This window comes from Neovison vison, chromosome 13, assembly GCF_020171115.1.
Source record: "Neovison vison isolate M4711 chromosome 13, ASM_NN_V1, whole genome shotgun sequence".
Lineage (NCBI taxonomy): Eukaryota > Metazoa > Chordata > Mammalia > Carnivora > Mustelidae > Neogale > Neogale vison.
The window spans coordinates 127,033,261-127,049,398 of record NC_058103.1 but is presented as its reverse complement, the minus strand read 5'-3'; the positions used below and the strand labels follow the sequence as shown (position 1 = coordinate 127,049,398).

Below are 16,138 nucleotides of genomic sequence, written 5' to 3'. Positions count from 1 at the left end.
AAAGAGACGGAGCTCTGTCCAGGGCTACCAGAAAGGAGAACTGACCTGCTCTCAATCAAAGAAGGGGATGTTGAAGGAGTTGTGACCAGTGGACATGGGAAAGAAAACAATGATGCTTGTAGAGGTTACGAAAGATCTTTGGTGAGTAAAGTAACGCATGCTAGTGGAGAGACAGCATACATTAAACCATAAAGGACTTCACATGCCATGCTGCACTCCTAGAGTCAGTGGGAGTGGGAGTCAGTCAAGGTAGTGGGAGCTTTAAAGCATTTAAACAGGTGCACTTTATTTCCCTCTGGCCGTTTGGCGCTTTGTGGATGATGGACTTGGCAAAGGCAAGCCCAGAGGCATAGAGGCCAGTTACTAAGGCCATGTCAGTGGTGACAGAGGCAACAAGATTTCTGAGGGCGGATATAAGGAAGAGTCTGAGTACAACAGGAAAGGGACTCCCAAGCAAACTATCCCCCAAATTAGCCAGTTATCACACAGAGTTAACCCTGCAGTAGAATCCACACATTACTCTGAAAGGGGAATTGTATCATTAGTTCAATCTCAGAGTAAGTTTCTTTTTCAGGAACTGTGAAGGATTTTACTCTAACATAACTTTATCTATTTATCTACCATTATTATAATTTCTAATGATAATAATGATAGTAATAAGGATATGCTGCAGATTCCAGCTTTAAAGGTATTTCATCAGGTGATGCCTGAGGGTGTCTTATTTTGGCACTTAAAGGAGTACAAGGTCAACAGTTATGTCGTAATTTCCGGGGTTTAGAAAAACCTGTTGAGAACTGTTCCACAAATGTTGCTACTGAAGGCAATGTGATAACATCACATTTCTTTGTGATGTCATCTCCGCTTATGTTGATAGCCATTTTTGATTTACATAAGATGGGATCAATAATGGCAATGAACTTACTTTGGGAACTGAACTAGATTGCTTTTAAGTGGCAGCTTCTCTGTCTTCTTAAATTGTATTTCTACATTTTTTTCTCCAGTATTTAATTACTTCTGAGAAATAGATCTTCAGATTATTTGCTTGTCACTTTCACCTTATTAAATAAATACCTCGAAGTGGCACCATTTTGTGATGTTTTCCTGAAATTTCCATTGCACGCTACTTTAACCATTTCAAAAACTACATAAAAGAAAATAACAAACATGGTAGACACTAGCTAGACAATGAAAGGCAATTCCAAGTTTCCCAGTAAGAGTCATCCCCTCTTGTGGTGGAACCATGGACTTGAAATGTGTCTCATGTGCACAAAGTCATGGCCATGAAATTATGCCAGAACTCTTAGCTTGTTCCCACTGCCATCGGGTTCACTCTCCACTGCTGTCTATCAGCTCCCTACACAGTTCTCTAGCTTACCCCTGCTTGCACCTTTCATGTAGCCTCAACTCTTATCCCTATCACTACAGCCCTGCTCAGAATCCTATAGCCTACAAGGTAAAACATAGGTCTCCCTTCTTGCAGGCCACACTCCCTTCATCTAATCCTACCCACATTTCCCTAGACTCTCCCCAATCACACAGGATGCCCTAAATATGTGATTATGCTGCACATAAACCATCCTGTGTTGATCTCACATAGTTTTCTCTCCCTTCCCAATCATTCCCATCAGTAATTACATTTGCTGCAATGTAACAGGTCTTTAAAACATCTCTCATTCACCTCATATTCCTTCCAGTTATTGTTTCATTCTTTGCCCCTCATCTCAAAACTCACTTAAGAGTTGTCTACACTAGAGGGGCACATGGGTGGCTCAGTGGGTTAAAGCCTCTGCCTTTGGCTCAGGTCATGATCCCAGGGTCCTGGAATTGAGCTCTGAATCGGGATCTCTGCTCAGCAGAAAGCCTGCTTCCCCCTATCCCTCTGCCTTCCTCTCTGCCTCCTTGTGATCTCTGTCTGTCAAATAAAAAAAAAAAAAAAAAAAGAGTTGTCTACACTAGAAACCTCTGCTGCCTCTCCTCCCTTCTCTTGGACCCACTCCAGTCTGGCTTTTGCTGTGTGCATTCCAATGAAGCCTGTCATCTGGAGGCTACTGAACACTGTCAAATCCAACAATCAAGCCTCAGTCCTCATCCGACCATGTCTCCCTTCTCACAACATTTTCTCCACCGGGCCTTGGGATGCTGCTCTCTTTGTTCTTCCTATCTTCACTGGCCTCCTCCTCTTGCTTGCCCTCACCCCATTACCTTCCTAAACTTAGACAGGGCACAGTCTAGGTAACTTTACTTGGTTTACAGTCAATCCTAAATGATCTCATCCAGTCTAGTGGCTTTAAATATCCGCCATAGATGAAAGACTTGCAATTCATGTTTCCAGGCCCAGGCTTTTTCTGACCTCTGGACTTTTATGTCCAATAGCCTGTCTGGACCCTTGGATATCTAACAGGGCTTAACACATCTATAGCTGCACTCATGATTTTTGCTAGAACTTTTTCTCCTGCTGTCTTCTCTAGCTCAATAGTAGGCAATTGAATGTGTCACGTTCTTAGGTCAAATATCTGGGGGCAAGGGGTATCATCCTTGACTCCTTTCTTTCATCAACCCATTAACAAATCATTCCTTCCCTGTGCTGCTGTATTCTCTCAAATGCCATCTCTGCTCCTTCCTCTACTAACCATCTCCACCCCAGATTTTATTCTATCCTCCACTCAGCAGCCAGAGCAACCTTTAAACTTTAAGTCACATTATTGTCACATCTCAATTGGGTCATACTTCACTCCTACTTAAAACCCCTCAAAGACCCTCTATGACCTATAACAGCCAACTACTCTTCTTGGTACTACCTAGCATGTCCTATAAGGTTTTTCATGATCTGACCCTCTCCTCTCCCCACTGCCTTTCTGATTAAGCCTCCTACCTACCCCCCCTTCCTTATACTGCTTTCATTGCCCCTTCCATGCCAAGCATGCCAGTGCATTCACTGCTCCGCTCACCTTTCAACCTTCTCTACACAGCACTGCCCATGTCTTCACTGCCTTTAGATGTTTCCTAAGTCATCTGTCTCTAGCACATTCACTGTCTCTTACTCTGTTTCTTCATGGCAATTGTGTCCCAACTGAATGTATTTGTTCACTGCACAGGAGAATGTACCCTCCCTGAAGGCAGGCAATCTCTGCCCACTGCAGGATCTTAGCACCTAGAACAGTTCCTGGCACATTGATGCAGCAGTAAGGCATTGTTCTCTAATGCCTAATGCTCACACCCTAATCCCAGACTGTGACTGTGGATGTCCTACTTTACATGGCAAGGGAGACTCTGCAGACATGATTAAGGTTATTGACTTTGCCATGCTCTGGCCCTAGGCCCAGCACCGTGCTTGCCCTGTAGGTCTTAGTAAACCTTGGGTGCCTTCTGGTCCCAACATCTAAAAAGATAGCTAGCCTATACTCAGCACACCCCCCCCCACCTGGCCTTGTTTCAGCATTTAGCATACATTTGGCAACGTATTCTCCATATCAGCCCTGTGACGTGGGATCCATTAATAACTCCACTTTGAGATTAGGAAACTGAGTTGCAGGCAGGTTTAGAAATTCCTCCACAGCCACACAGCAAGTGTGCAGCAACAGAGATCAGAAGTACCTGACTGCTCTCTGTCAAAGTGATACCCAACACTATTATATACTTGACAGGGGTCCTAAAACAGGACATACAATTCGATTGTAGAGTAATGGCCCAATTTTTTTTGTTTGTTAAAATTGAAAATGATCTGGTTCTGGATTTAATATATTTTTAGGTTTGCTTTTTGATCTTTAAATGAATTGTTAAATAAATACAAATAAAACAGAGTATTCAATGAGTCACTGAAGCCTGTTTCCTGGCACATCTTTCTTTCCCTCATATGATCACTTCTCTATAATATTTTATTTCATAGGAGATATTTTGCGTTTGATTTTACTTGGGCAGTGGTAGACACACTATCTTTAGAACAGTGTTATTTGAGTTCTAGATTAGAATATTCTTTTGTTTCCAATGTATAGATTTCCACCCCCGTTCTTTCCCTTTAGACTGCAATCAACATATCAGGACATTTTGGAGAAGGTCCCACAATGGAGAGGACTGGCCCAGGTCCTGATCTCTGATATGGATCCTGATTCTGCCACTTTCCCATGAAATTCAGACACATTTCCCTATGCTCGTCAGCCTGAACTCTTTTCATCTACAAAAGGAGTTTTTTTAAAAAAAAAATTTGTAGTAAGAAATTAAATAGCACATTTTTTGAAATGGCCTTCTAGAAATGAAGGAGATATACCCATATAAACACTGTTAATTACTGTTGCTACCAACAGAGTTCTAAGATATCTTTTTACTTTTGATTCTAATATTTTCCTCTGAAATTTCACACCAGTTAAAATATGCATGTTATACAATTGCACCTTTGTAAAAATCCAAAAGCCCACAATCTCCTTCTCCCCTTGAACCCAGCCAGTGACTCATCTTGGAGCTGATCGCCAGACCGGGTCGGCTGGGTCGGTGCTGGCCGACTGTCCTTCTAAGCTTTACTTAGCTCACTGCCTGTTGGCATGACGAACATGCTAAAAGTTTCCTCTCTACATGATTGGAAAGTATTTTCTTTTGGTACCTTAAATATATATATATATATATATATATATATATATATATATATATTGGGTATTACTCTGTAGCAAAGTCCTAGTCACCTAAAATTTTTGCTATGCAGAAGAACTACCCTTCTGATCTCTGGCTATCCCTGGGGCCTCCACTTAGATATCCCACCTCCTGCAAGTGTCCCAACTGCTTAGGTGATGCTTCCATGTGTTTTTATAATTGTTACAATGACCGTTTGTCCTGTGCCTCATGAACCTGCAGCTACGGTGCAGAAAGAACTTGCCATCTGGGGATTCATAAGAGAAAACATGCCATTTAAAAAGACATTGTGAGTACTTGAATGATTCAGAGAGAATGTACTTTCTGCTCCAGTTAAAAGAAAAGAACCGTCCTTGAGAACGTGTATGAGAAAGCTCTCTTCATGAAACCAAAGGTCCAGGTTAGCATACTTAGGTAGACAAATAAAGAATAACTTTGTTCATGTTCGTAAGTTACTCCTACAAGAATCTCCTTTTAATTGCAAATGATAAAACATGGTTTCTAAAGTATATTTAATTGTAGTTCCCATGTAATAAAATGCTAATGCAGTTTTTGTTTTCCAATAGATAAACCCCTAAAATATATTTAATACAAATAAATGAATGAAAATAAATTTTACCTTATTATTAAGTTGATAATCCTCAAATTTATCTTAAAATTATCACTGGTCTGTCAAGTCTGATAAACTGTGATTTTTCAAATGATAATAAATTAATTCCAGTTTAAATTTAATATTACGTATTTGGACATTACATTGAGTCAAATATCGTTTCTGTGCTAGTTTTTCGATACTGTGTTCTTCTGATTACTGGTCTTGTTAAAATAATTACAATGCTTCAAATAATACCATGTCTCTGAACGTGACATAGCATAAGACTGACAGTCAAATAAGGCCTCTGTCCCATTATATGTTTGACTCATTCTCTGTTATATAACTTAAAACTAATAAAAGAATTATAAAGGCTATTGAAAATGAGCTGCTGGTGACTCTGATCAAATTGGAAGAAGCAAAAGAAAGAATACTCGTATATTTTCAAAGCAATTTCACATTAATTATCTTACATAATCACCAAATATGTTTTACTTATCACATTTATAAATTTTCTGATTGCCCAAATCCACATACTTGTCACAAACGCTAAGTATATGCACAAAAGCTCACATTCGCCTTTTTTTCCTTTTGTTCCCTGACTGGTCTTCTGTAACCCTCTTTGCTCTCCACCAGTTATCTCGTTTCTTTTAAACATCTGCAGAAGTCAGTATTTCTCTTGTCCCGAAATGTTCAAATTTAGGGCCTTCATGCTGCCCCTTTCATCTTTCTCTGAAACCTAATCAAACAAATGCGTTCTTTAGGGGGAAAAGACAGAGCTTACCATCACTCTTTTTCTCCCCCTAATCTCAGAACAGAAAACTCTCTCTACCCCAATGCAGAGAATGCCTTCCAGAATTGCATTCCCCGCCCCCTATAGATTGGTCTGACTCAGACCAGCCAAGCAAGCTCCACGTAGCCAAGGACCACCAGGGCTGAATCACGGAAGAGTGCTAAGTAAGAAATCTTGGCTTCCTGTCTGGGTTAGCTCCTTCTCTCTTACCTTCCCAGACTGTAAGACTGGGCTAATAAGTGTTTAGCTCATAAGGTTCCTCCTAGGATTTACCTAAAGCAGATAACATAACAATAGGTGTTCCAGATTGCATAGCTGTTATTTTGTCAAGATTTTAAGCCAAATGAGTCCTATGAAACTTTCTTTGCAATTTAACAAAGTTAATTCCTAAGTACATTTAAAGTATAAGCAAGTGAGAGGAGCCTTGTATAAGAAGGCTCCTGTATAAGAAGGAAAATCAATAGAAACTTATGCTCCCAGATGTTAAAATGGCTTTTGTGGCTGGCCAGGGTTTTTGAAACCCACCCTTTCACTTTACTGGTGATCCCACTTCACTGAATGCAACTGGACACACAGGGTCACAAGTTAAAAGCACTGAGGGAACCTGATATAAAAATCAACTTATAGAAATATCTTCTAATAGAAATGGTCTCAAATATTTAAAACAGTTAAAGCCAAATGTGTTCACTATAGGAAAATTTATACAGCATAATCAGAAAGAATGTAAACACCCCAAATTAGAGAAGTAGCAGATGATGAAGCATTCATGCAGTGTAATAATATTCATCCATTTTTAAATCATATATTTTAAAGAAACTGTAATAACAAAAAAAGCATGAAAAAAGCACAGTACAAAACTGAAGGTGCAATATCATCCCAACTGTATCAAAATATGCATAGAGGCAAATGAAAGAAGACACCAAAATATAAAAGATGATTGTTTCTGTATGGTGGAGTTAAGGACATTTTCTTTTTTTATGTGATATTCTGTGTCTTACAGATTTTCTGCAGTTGGTAGGCATTGTTTCAGGATGGACTGTTGAGCATAAAACTAAAATTCAAAACTTCTCTCACAGCTAATTCTATGGGGAGGTTGAAGTGTCCTATACCACTTGCACAGTGTTAGCTTCTGGAAACTAGCAATTATCTCTCTATTTTGAAGTTGACCTCCGAAAGCCACCAAATTAAATAAGAAAGCATAGCTGCGTCTAATGTCTAGCCTCCATATATGCACATGACTTCATACTTCAGACTAACAGCCACCAGGGAGTGTAGAAACTTCATGCCTACAGAATGCAAATTCACGATAATAGATTGGACCAAAATCTTAAAAAGAAAATGTTTCCAATCCTAGCATACTCTTCACCTCTGAAATACTGCTAAATACATGCGGTATGTCAATAAACATACTAACTACCTCATGTCTTTACTTGGAAATGTGAATACTATGTATGAGTTCACTTACAACGTTTTCATTCAGGAGAACACCTGGAACACCACAGTTGATAGGATTTGACAGCTGGGAGACACTTTGGAAAGGGAAAGTTTCATTGAACAGATAAGGAAACTGAAGACAGGATAGGGGAGATGTCAAGTCAAGACCACCAGCAAGGCAAGAATAACAATGAATACTCTGTCCCAAGGGAATACTCTGGCTGTGCATATCAGCATGCTCAGGCTGCCGTCCTGACAATGCTGAGGGACGAGCATGCCCCTGGCTGACCTGGATTACAGTCCCAGTGTGGGCGTTTACCAGCCATGGCAACTGCTAATGGTCACAGTTTCTCTCCTCTGTAGAGACCTGGAAAGGTCAGAAGAGCAGAAAATGACCACAGGACAGAGAATGTTATGTACCTGGGAGGGTCCTCCCTACTGGCCAGAGAGAAGGGGTCTCTGGGTGGTAAGAGAGCTGCTGCATGCTCAAGATCCCTCCATGATTTACGTGAGTGTGGACTACACCGTGGAACTTTCGGAACCAATTTTTATGGAACAAGTGCTTGACAACTTTTGTCATGAAATTTAATTTCTTAATTATGCTCCATCAACTTCAAGTTATACTCCTTTCGATTAGCCAGAACAATTTTGGGGAGGTCAGAGGAGAGGAGGATCAGCACCCATAAGAACACTTGCCTGGAATGTTGGTTATGCCTAGTTTGATGGAAACAAAACAAAACAAAACAAAAAGATTATAATCAGTATGCTAATACTAAAGGTCAATATGAAAGACCTTCCAGAAATCAATAATGCCTGATGGCCAGGTGTGTCTTGCAGATCTTCAGACACGTGTAGTTTCTAGTACACGTAGTAGTTTCTACACCCGCATTCAGGTGGCCACTGTTCAAAGCCTTTGCCTCAGGCCAGGACCACTGTTACGTCCTTGTCAATGCCACACAGTGTGGATTTGGCTGTCAAGGCAATTGCTTTGCATAATGGAACCAAGGAAGGCAACCAAAACACTGACAATCAGTAAGTGTCCTTCATGCATGAGAACTTAGAAATCTTGTTTTAACCTGAGTAGGAGAAAACACAGCTGACTCCTCTGAAACCACCTCTGCTTCCATTTCTGAAAACATACTCTGTGGCACAGCCCTGCTCAAAACAAGAGCATGGGGTAGCGTGAGGACTCTATTTACAACAAATGGAAGGGCATGGGACTGCAAAGACGAAAGGGAGGGTTTGCTGATGTACTAGTCACCAAAGTTTCTTAAAGGCACTTGTGCACCAAACACATAAAATTAAAGCATAGACGGTAACTCACCCAAAGTGACTGGCTAAGTTCATGGAAATACAAAAGAGAAGGAGGTTTTTTATCATGATAAAGCTAGAAAACATTCCATTGTCCATTCCCAATAAGAATAATAGTTGAAGCAGATGAATTTTGAAGAATAACTGTTCCTTTCTCCAACTTGATCTTGAAGCTGAAAGGTACACAAAGGGAGAAAGCATACAACATGAATGTTTGTGTGTGTGTGTGTGTGTGTGTGTGTGTGACAACTCCTGAAATCAACTCATACTGCCAGCAGCACAATTTACAAAGAGAAAGGAACCTGGCCGTCCTTCACCAACACAGCTCCACTGTGTTATCTGTGTCTACTAGGCAGTAAGTTGGGGCATGAAAAGGAGTTACAATAGGGCTTAATTTCCACTTTTAGTCAGAGTGCAGACTCATTCTAATTTATTTCTTACACATTTCAAATACTTTGCTTTATTTCTCAACATATTATCAAATGACCCATTAGTCTTATTAGATTAAATGTTTGAAGTTATCTGATTGTGGGCTTTTTTGTTTTTTGGGGTTTTTTTGCATCTGTCAAATCCACAAGTGGAATCATTTTACCTTTCTGAAATATTTGCCACGCGTTCAAAGCCAGCAAGCTACTCCTTGTTCTGCAAGGTGCTGAGAGAAAGTATGTGGAAAGAGGGGAAAAAAGGCACATTTAAGAAACAAATCTACAGGATCACGATAATATAAGATCTGCTTATAAGAGAAGGTTGCCGCTTTCTCAGCATTCTGTCCCCATAACTAAATAACTTAATCACTACATTTGGGGAAGTCTCTCATCTCTGTGCTGGGCCCTAATTAATGCATTTTAAGTCCAGGCAGGCACAGTCCCTGGGCTCTGCAACTAACCTTAGCGAAGGCACATATTTCTCGATATGCGCATAACGCAAATAGGTGCACACTACAGAGGAACACCGCGTGTTCAGAAGGAACATTTTCCCAAGGAGACCCCTGGCGAACTCGGGAATTGGGAAACATACAACAGGTACTTCCACCTCTGAAGCCCTCCTGTCGAGAAGGGCAGGATGCCATGCGGTGGTCGCCTGGGCGCGTCCTGGAGCTTGTCGCCTGACCCGGGCCGTACTCCGGGCGGCGAGCACTCGGCGCTGCATGCGGGAAGCCGGGGCGGCGCCTCCTGCCGCCCTCAGCCCTGAGCCAAGACCCCCAAAGAGAGGCTCCGCTCCCACCGCCCCCAGACCACCGTGGGGGTTTGCGGGCGCAGGTGGGCGCGGGGGCGGCATTGCGGAGCCGCAGCCTAGCCAACCTGGCGCCGGCGGCCGGGCAGCGTCGGCCACCCGCCCTGTCCGCAGCAGCGCGCCCAGCGCCTCTCGCTCCCCGACCCTCCCTCGCTCGTTTTGGCCCTCACACACCTCCACTGCTCTAGCCTCAGGTCGGAGCCTCCTCGGCGAGGAGCGCGCTGTGCAGCGGCGGCTCCGAGACCCCCGGCCTCTAGCAGTCCGCCCAACCCACCCGCGACACCCCCGCGGAGTCCGCGCCCACCCCGCAAGCAGCGCCGGGACACCCAGCGCCTCAGAGCCCCGGGGCTGGCGGGGTCCTCCAGGTGGGCGATTTCGCCCCTCCGGCTCCAGGGACGGCGGCGGCGTGTGTTCCCACACCCCAAGTCCTACCAGCGGGCCCGCGGTGAGCCCTGGTGCCCCGTCCGGCCAGGCTGTACCGCTCAGGCCGCCCCTGCCCTCCCGCGCTGGCTTTGCCCCCGCAGTCGCCGAGGGAAAGTTTGCGCTCCCGGCCGCCTGCGGCGCCCCGCCTGCTCTCCACCTCCCCTCCCGGGCCATGCAGTTCGCGGCTCCAGAGAGCCGAGGGGAGGGGTGCGCGCCCGGCCGGGGCCGCCCTTTCTCTCACCCTCGCCCGCATCTTCTTACCCAGCTGCCAGGAAGGCGAGCCGTCGGCGAGGGTGCATCGTCCTCCTCCTCCTCCGCCTGCTCTCGCCCGGCTGGCAGGCGCGGAAGGCCGGTGCGGCGTCACCGCCCCATGCTGCCAGCGCGAACTTGCCCAGTTCTCCCCGGCCGAGCGGATCCACCGCCCCGCGCTCCCGCCGCCGCCCTGCGGCTCCGCTCTGCGCCGCGCCCGAGGCCGCGCGCTGCCCCGCTGCAGATCCCCCCGCGCCCCCAGTGCACTCGCGCGCTCGCTCTCACCTCTCCTGAGCGCCACATGTCGTCTCTGGGTTTGACGAACGTTCCTCTGCAGAGGCGCTCCGGTAGAGGCCGCCAGACTCTCACCAAATGCGCCCTCGGGCCGGCTCAGCAGAGGGGGAGGGCTGAGGGCCCGCGGCTTGGCCTGGTTTGGAATAGGCCATATATCTGAAGTTTCTTGATGGCCTTCAGGAGCATATTTGGTGCCTCCTGTAATAACCACTGGTTTCCCCTTTTTACAGCAAAGGTGGAGGGGGACTGTCAGCAAAGCGGTAGCCAGAGGTCGTTGGGCCAAGTTTTTCTTTTTTAGGTCCAAGCTTGAGTACCTCCCTAACCTGGTGTTCCTCTTCAGTCCTACCACAGGCCTCCATGCCCCGATCTCCTCTCTGGAGGAAGAACTCCTTAGTGAGGCTCCTTTTTTACCTGTAATTCATTGCGACGGGAAAGAAAGAGCAAAACTGGATTAGAATTAAACACTTACCTAATCGCAATATACATTCCCCACCCCCACGAAGTGTTATTTTTTGACAAAAACAACAACAACAACAAAGCACAACAACAACAACAACAACAACAACAAACCGTGTCTATAGCTAGGATTGTGAGAGCAGCTCTGGGGTTAAGCAACGGGAGAGCTCCTGGGACCGGGACCTTGGTGCACTGCACTGCCGCTGGTACCCATGCATACCTGGGTTTCAGTACTGGGGTTGTGGAGTTATGTCTGTCTCTGTTTCAGTGATACAGACTCTGCGAGGTGGTACTAAAGACAACTGGAAGGAAATAGGGTCAAGCAGCACAAATAAGATGGATGCAAAAAGCAAGCCCAGTACCTCAGGAGGTAGATGCCTCTTGACTATGAAAACATCTGGGAGAAAATGATCAAGATTTAAAGTTAAACCACCAAGAAAATGATGAGCTTTATACTATTGTTCCACAGCTTTTGTGACACTGCATTGTTAATAGTCACTTTTAACAGAATGATTGTGAGAAAAGACAAGTCTCTTACTCTTCTCCAGAAAGGATCTTTAATCTTTCAGTGTGTGAAGTTACTTTATTCTTCAGTTGTGCCTAATACCAGGTGTTCCAAATCTAAGTTACATGCTGATACTTTTGCACATTTCAAAAATTCTGAGTTTCTCCAAAAATGAGTAATTTTAAATATATTTCTGAACAAGAAATAAAAAAATGTATGAGATGTAGCAAATATACGGAAGGTGTTACTCTGGATATACATTTACCACAATATTAAATAATTCTGATTTAAGTGGTTCTGCATGAAATATAAATTAGATGAGATATTCATTTGAAAGGCTTTTCTGATTCTAAACTGATTAACTTGAACACATACATTTCTTCATTTTCTAATTTTTCAAAAGGCCTATCACTGAGATAGTCTTGTTGACAGTCAAAATCAGTAAAAACAATCAGAATCAACTTAATATAATTTTCACCTTTTAGGTCTTAGAATTCTAGATTTAGGTATACCGGTGACAGCTAATTTTCTCTCAGGATTAAACAGCATAAGACAAATGAAAGAGTTCAAATAACTAGTGAATTTAAAGCTTTCCAGGTTATGAAACAAAGTCAATCAGAATTTTTTGCAAGAAAAGAAAATGTGGAGAACTCAGAGATTACTTTGGGATTAGTGAGAGTTACATTAAATCTTCACAATAACACCTTATCAAGATATCATTGATAAGTAATGAAATACCCACTATAAATGCATTTATGTTCTTTTAATGAATCAATTTTAAAATTTCTATGTTTTGGGTAACCTTTCTATTAGTTTAATTTCAGTGCATATTGAACATATGGAACATAGTGGAAATTATCTTAAAAAAATCTAATCTTTTAAATTTATTTAAGCTTGTGGCTTAGATACTTACCTCTTCTGTATGATGACATGATAACCCAGTCTCTTTTCTTAATTTTTATGAACATATAACTGAGCCCTAGGTTAGATGGACCTATGGGGATAGTAAAATAATGACATATCAAAACCTATATAGAAACTCATATGTAGAGGAATACTTATTACCATTTTAATAGTGCTTATTTGTTTTGATACAGAATTCAGTGTTTGCCCTGAGAAATAACAGTCTATCAGCTGAATTCCCATTTGTTCCATTAGCATTTTACCTTTTATTGAAAGACATAAAGCAAAATAGTTAGTTACAGTTCTGGAAAGCAGTAGAGGGCACCCCAGTTCCACATAACCTCAGGGTTAACCAGTCTCATTAAGAATTTAGTTTCCAGTGTGAGAGCCTAAAATAGCTGAACATGGGGAAACTGGGCAATGGGTGGAGCACTTGCCCCAATAACACCCCCTCTGTGCCATCCTAAGCAGAGACCGAGAAGGGAGGCTCTGTTCATGTGGGCAGGTGTAGTAGAGATGGCTGAAATGGGGAACCAATATCACCATGAGGAAGCAGAACTTGACAAGTTGAGTGGAGGATGTCCTAAGCTAAGAGTGAACTTGTACAGAATAAGGCAATTTTGTGGGACTGTAGGTAATTTTGTATTTATGAAGAATCAGGGTAAAGAAAGCAAGAGGTAAGATGAGGCAGATGTACTGGGGCCAGGTACAAGAAGACAGGAAATGGGGAGAAGTTAACTTCCTCCTGCAAATAAGAGGAGCTACTGAATAGTTTTGTTGGATGGGGAAGGACATAATTCTAGAAGAGATTCACCTTGGCAAACTGTATAGAGAAAAAGTGTTGGAAGGAGGAAAATCCAGGCTAAAAGCAGGTATGAAGATCACAGTGCCAGCCCATGCTGGGACTTTAATAGACGTTTGAGTTATTTCATTAATGGAACAATAAGCTGATTCTTGGATATTCAAAGCAGATTTTTAAGTGCTTTGCCCAAACAGAGACAAGGCAGTCTTGATTGTTAAGAAAACCGAAAGCTCAAGTTTGACTAGAAGAGGAAGAAAAATTCCAGGGAAAGATGGCACTTGATTTGGACTCTGAAAGAGTATTTGACAGAAAATATCAAAAAAAGCAAAAGAACAAGGGTATACAGAACAAAGGAACAAGGGTAGAAGGTACGGGGTGTGCTATGTAATAAATGCTCCATCCACAGAAAGCATACTCTGTATTTTTAATTCATCATTTATTTCTTTTATTTTCATTTCATTCATTCATTCATTCATTCGTTAGTTCTTAAATATGGAATACTTCATTAATTTGTGTGTCATTGTTGTGTAGGGGCAATGCTAATCTTCTTCATATCATTCCAATTTTAGTATATTGTGCGGCCAAATAGAGCACTCACCTTATTTAAATTAGAACTTCCATAGTAGTCATCTGAAGGCTACATATAAACTATGACCATGTTTTAATTAGCCAGTACTGTTTTAAAATAAATTAGAGAAAACAATTAAAAACCAGGTTTCACATAAATAAATAAGTAAGCAAAGAAATGAGTGAGAAAATACTCGAGATCTCTGGCTTTTCTTAAAAGAGAAAAAAATTGAAAGCAGATTTAACAATTAATAGGCATACATTCTGTCCTTTCATCCTACCCTACTCCACTTATATTGAGAATGGGCTTCTTAGAAGAATATAGTCTATTTATTTTTATACTTAGCCTGACTCCTTCACTTACACTACTTGGCAATTGAAGCAATTGAGGTTTTTAAAAAGACTTAAAATTTTCTATTCTGATTTCATTTTTCTCTGTATTACTTGTTATATCTATTTTATTTTGTTTTTACTCGTTCTAGAGTTTAAAATAGATACCTTTAAAGTATTACATAGTCTACCTTTAATTAACATTATGCCATTTCATGTATGGTATATGAATCTTGTAATATACTTCTTTTTTTTCTGTTGTTTTTTGCTGTTGTCACACATTACTTCTACATAAGTTGTCCCTCAGTTGTCTTTTACATTAACAATGAATTATCTTTTTTATTTGTGGTAAGGTATGCCTGATATAAAATTACACTTAACCTTGTTTAAGCGTATAATTCTGACACTAAAAGATTTGACTGTTCTAGGTATCTCCTATCAGTAGAATCATATAATAATTCTCCCTTTGTGTCTGTTTTGTTTTACTTATCATAATATTTCCAAGGTTCATACATGTTATAGCATGTGATTAGTATTTTATTCCTTTTTAAGGCAGAATAACATTCCATTCCAAAATTTGTTTATGCATTCATGTATCTGTGGACATTTGGGTTGTTTCTACCTATTAACTACTGTGAATAATGTTTCTATGAGCATTGGTATACAAATACCTGTTCAAGCCCCTGCTTCCAGTTCTTTTCTGTGTATACCCAGAAGTAGAATTTTTGGATCATAGGGTAATTATATGTTTAATTTTTTATATGTTTAATTTTCTGAGGAACCGGCCTACTGCTTTCCACAGTGACTTCAGTATTCTGCGTTCCTAAGAGCAAGAGTTCCAATTTCTCCACTTCCTCAACAATACCTATTTTCTATTTTTTTTTGTTTTTAAAATACCCAATTACGGTTGTTTTGTTTTTATAATGCCACTATTGTTTTGATTTGCATTTCTATAATGATTAGTAATGTTGAGCATCACATCATGTGCTTACTGGATATTTGTATATACTTTCTTAAAGTAATGTCTATACAGATTGGACCAGTTTTGAAATGGGTTGTTTCTTTTTTTCCATTTTTGAATGATAGGGTTTTTTAAATATATATTCTGGATATTAATACCTTACCAGATATATGATTTGAAAATAGTTTCTCCTATTATTTATGTTGCTTCTCTACTGAGTGATAGTGCCCTTTGATGCTTAAAATTTTAAATTTTGATGACGTTCAATTTGTCTATTTTTTTTTTTTTTTTGCTGTTGCTGGTGCTTTTTGTGTCATATCCAAGTAATCAATGTCAAATTCAAACTCATGCAACTTTCTTCTATGTTGTTCTCTTCAAGTCTGATAGTTTTAGCTTTGACGTATGGTGAGTTCATATTCGCATATAGTTAGGTGAAGTTTCAAAGTCATTCCTTTGCATGTGAATGTTCAGTTTTCCAAGCACCCTTTGTGGAAAAGACTACTTTTGTCTGTCACTGAATGGTCTTGGCACACTTTGGTAAGCCACTTGACCATATATGCAGGGATTTATTTCTGGGCTTATTATTATTATTTTTAATGCTTATACCACACTCTTTTGTTTATTATGGCTCTGTTGTAAGTTCACAAACCAGTGTGAGTCCTCCAGCT

General features: G+C 41.4%; 1 protein-coding gene and 1 non-coding gene across 4 annotated transcripts in view; both read right to left on the bottom strand.

Annotated features, from left to right (window-relative positions):
* The window catches only part of GABRA5 (gamma-aminobutyric acid type A receptor subunit alpha5), an 84,722-nt gene extending 73,711 nt beyond the window's left edge, over positions 1 to 11,011 (bottom strand). For 2 of the 3 annotated variants that reach the window (XM_044230944.1, XM_044230946.1), the window contains exons 1-3: positions 10,938 to 11,011; positions 9,340 to 9,399; positions 8,761 to 8,920 (exon numbers count right to left, since the gene is read on the bottom strand). In XM_044230944.1, coding sequence (XP_044086879.1) covers positions 8,761 to 8,846 — 86 coding nt within the window. In that variant the 5' untranslated portion in view covers positions 8,847 to 8,920; positions 9,340 to 9,399; positions 10,938 to 11,011. Of the gene's footprint in view, positions 1 to 8,760; positions 8,921 to 9,339; positions 9,400 to 10,664; positions 10,760 to 10,937 lie in introns of those variants that run through there. The other variant, XM_044230945.1, reaches the window with a different exon arrangement.
* Positions 11,012 to 14,098: 3,087 nt separating this feature from the next.
* LOC122894893 lies at positions 14,099 to 14,207 on the bottom strand. The gene has a single exon (XR_006381896.1). It is a non-coding gene; the product is annotated as a U6 spliceosomal RNA (small nuclear RNA).
* Positions 14,208 to 16,138: the final 1,931 nt, after the last annotated feature.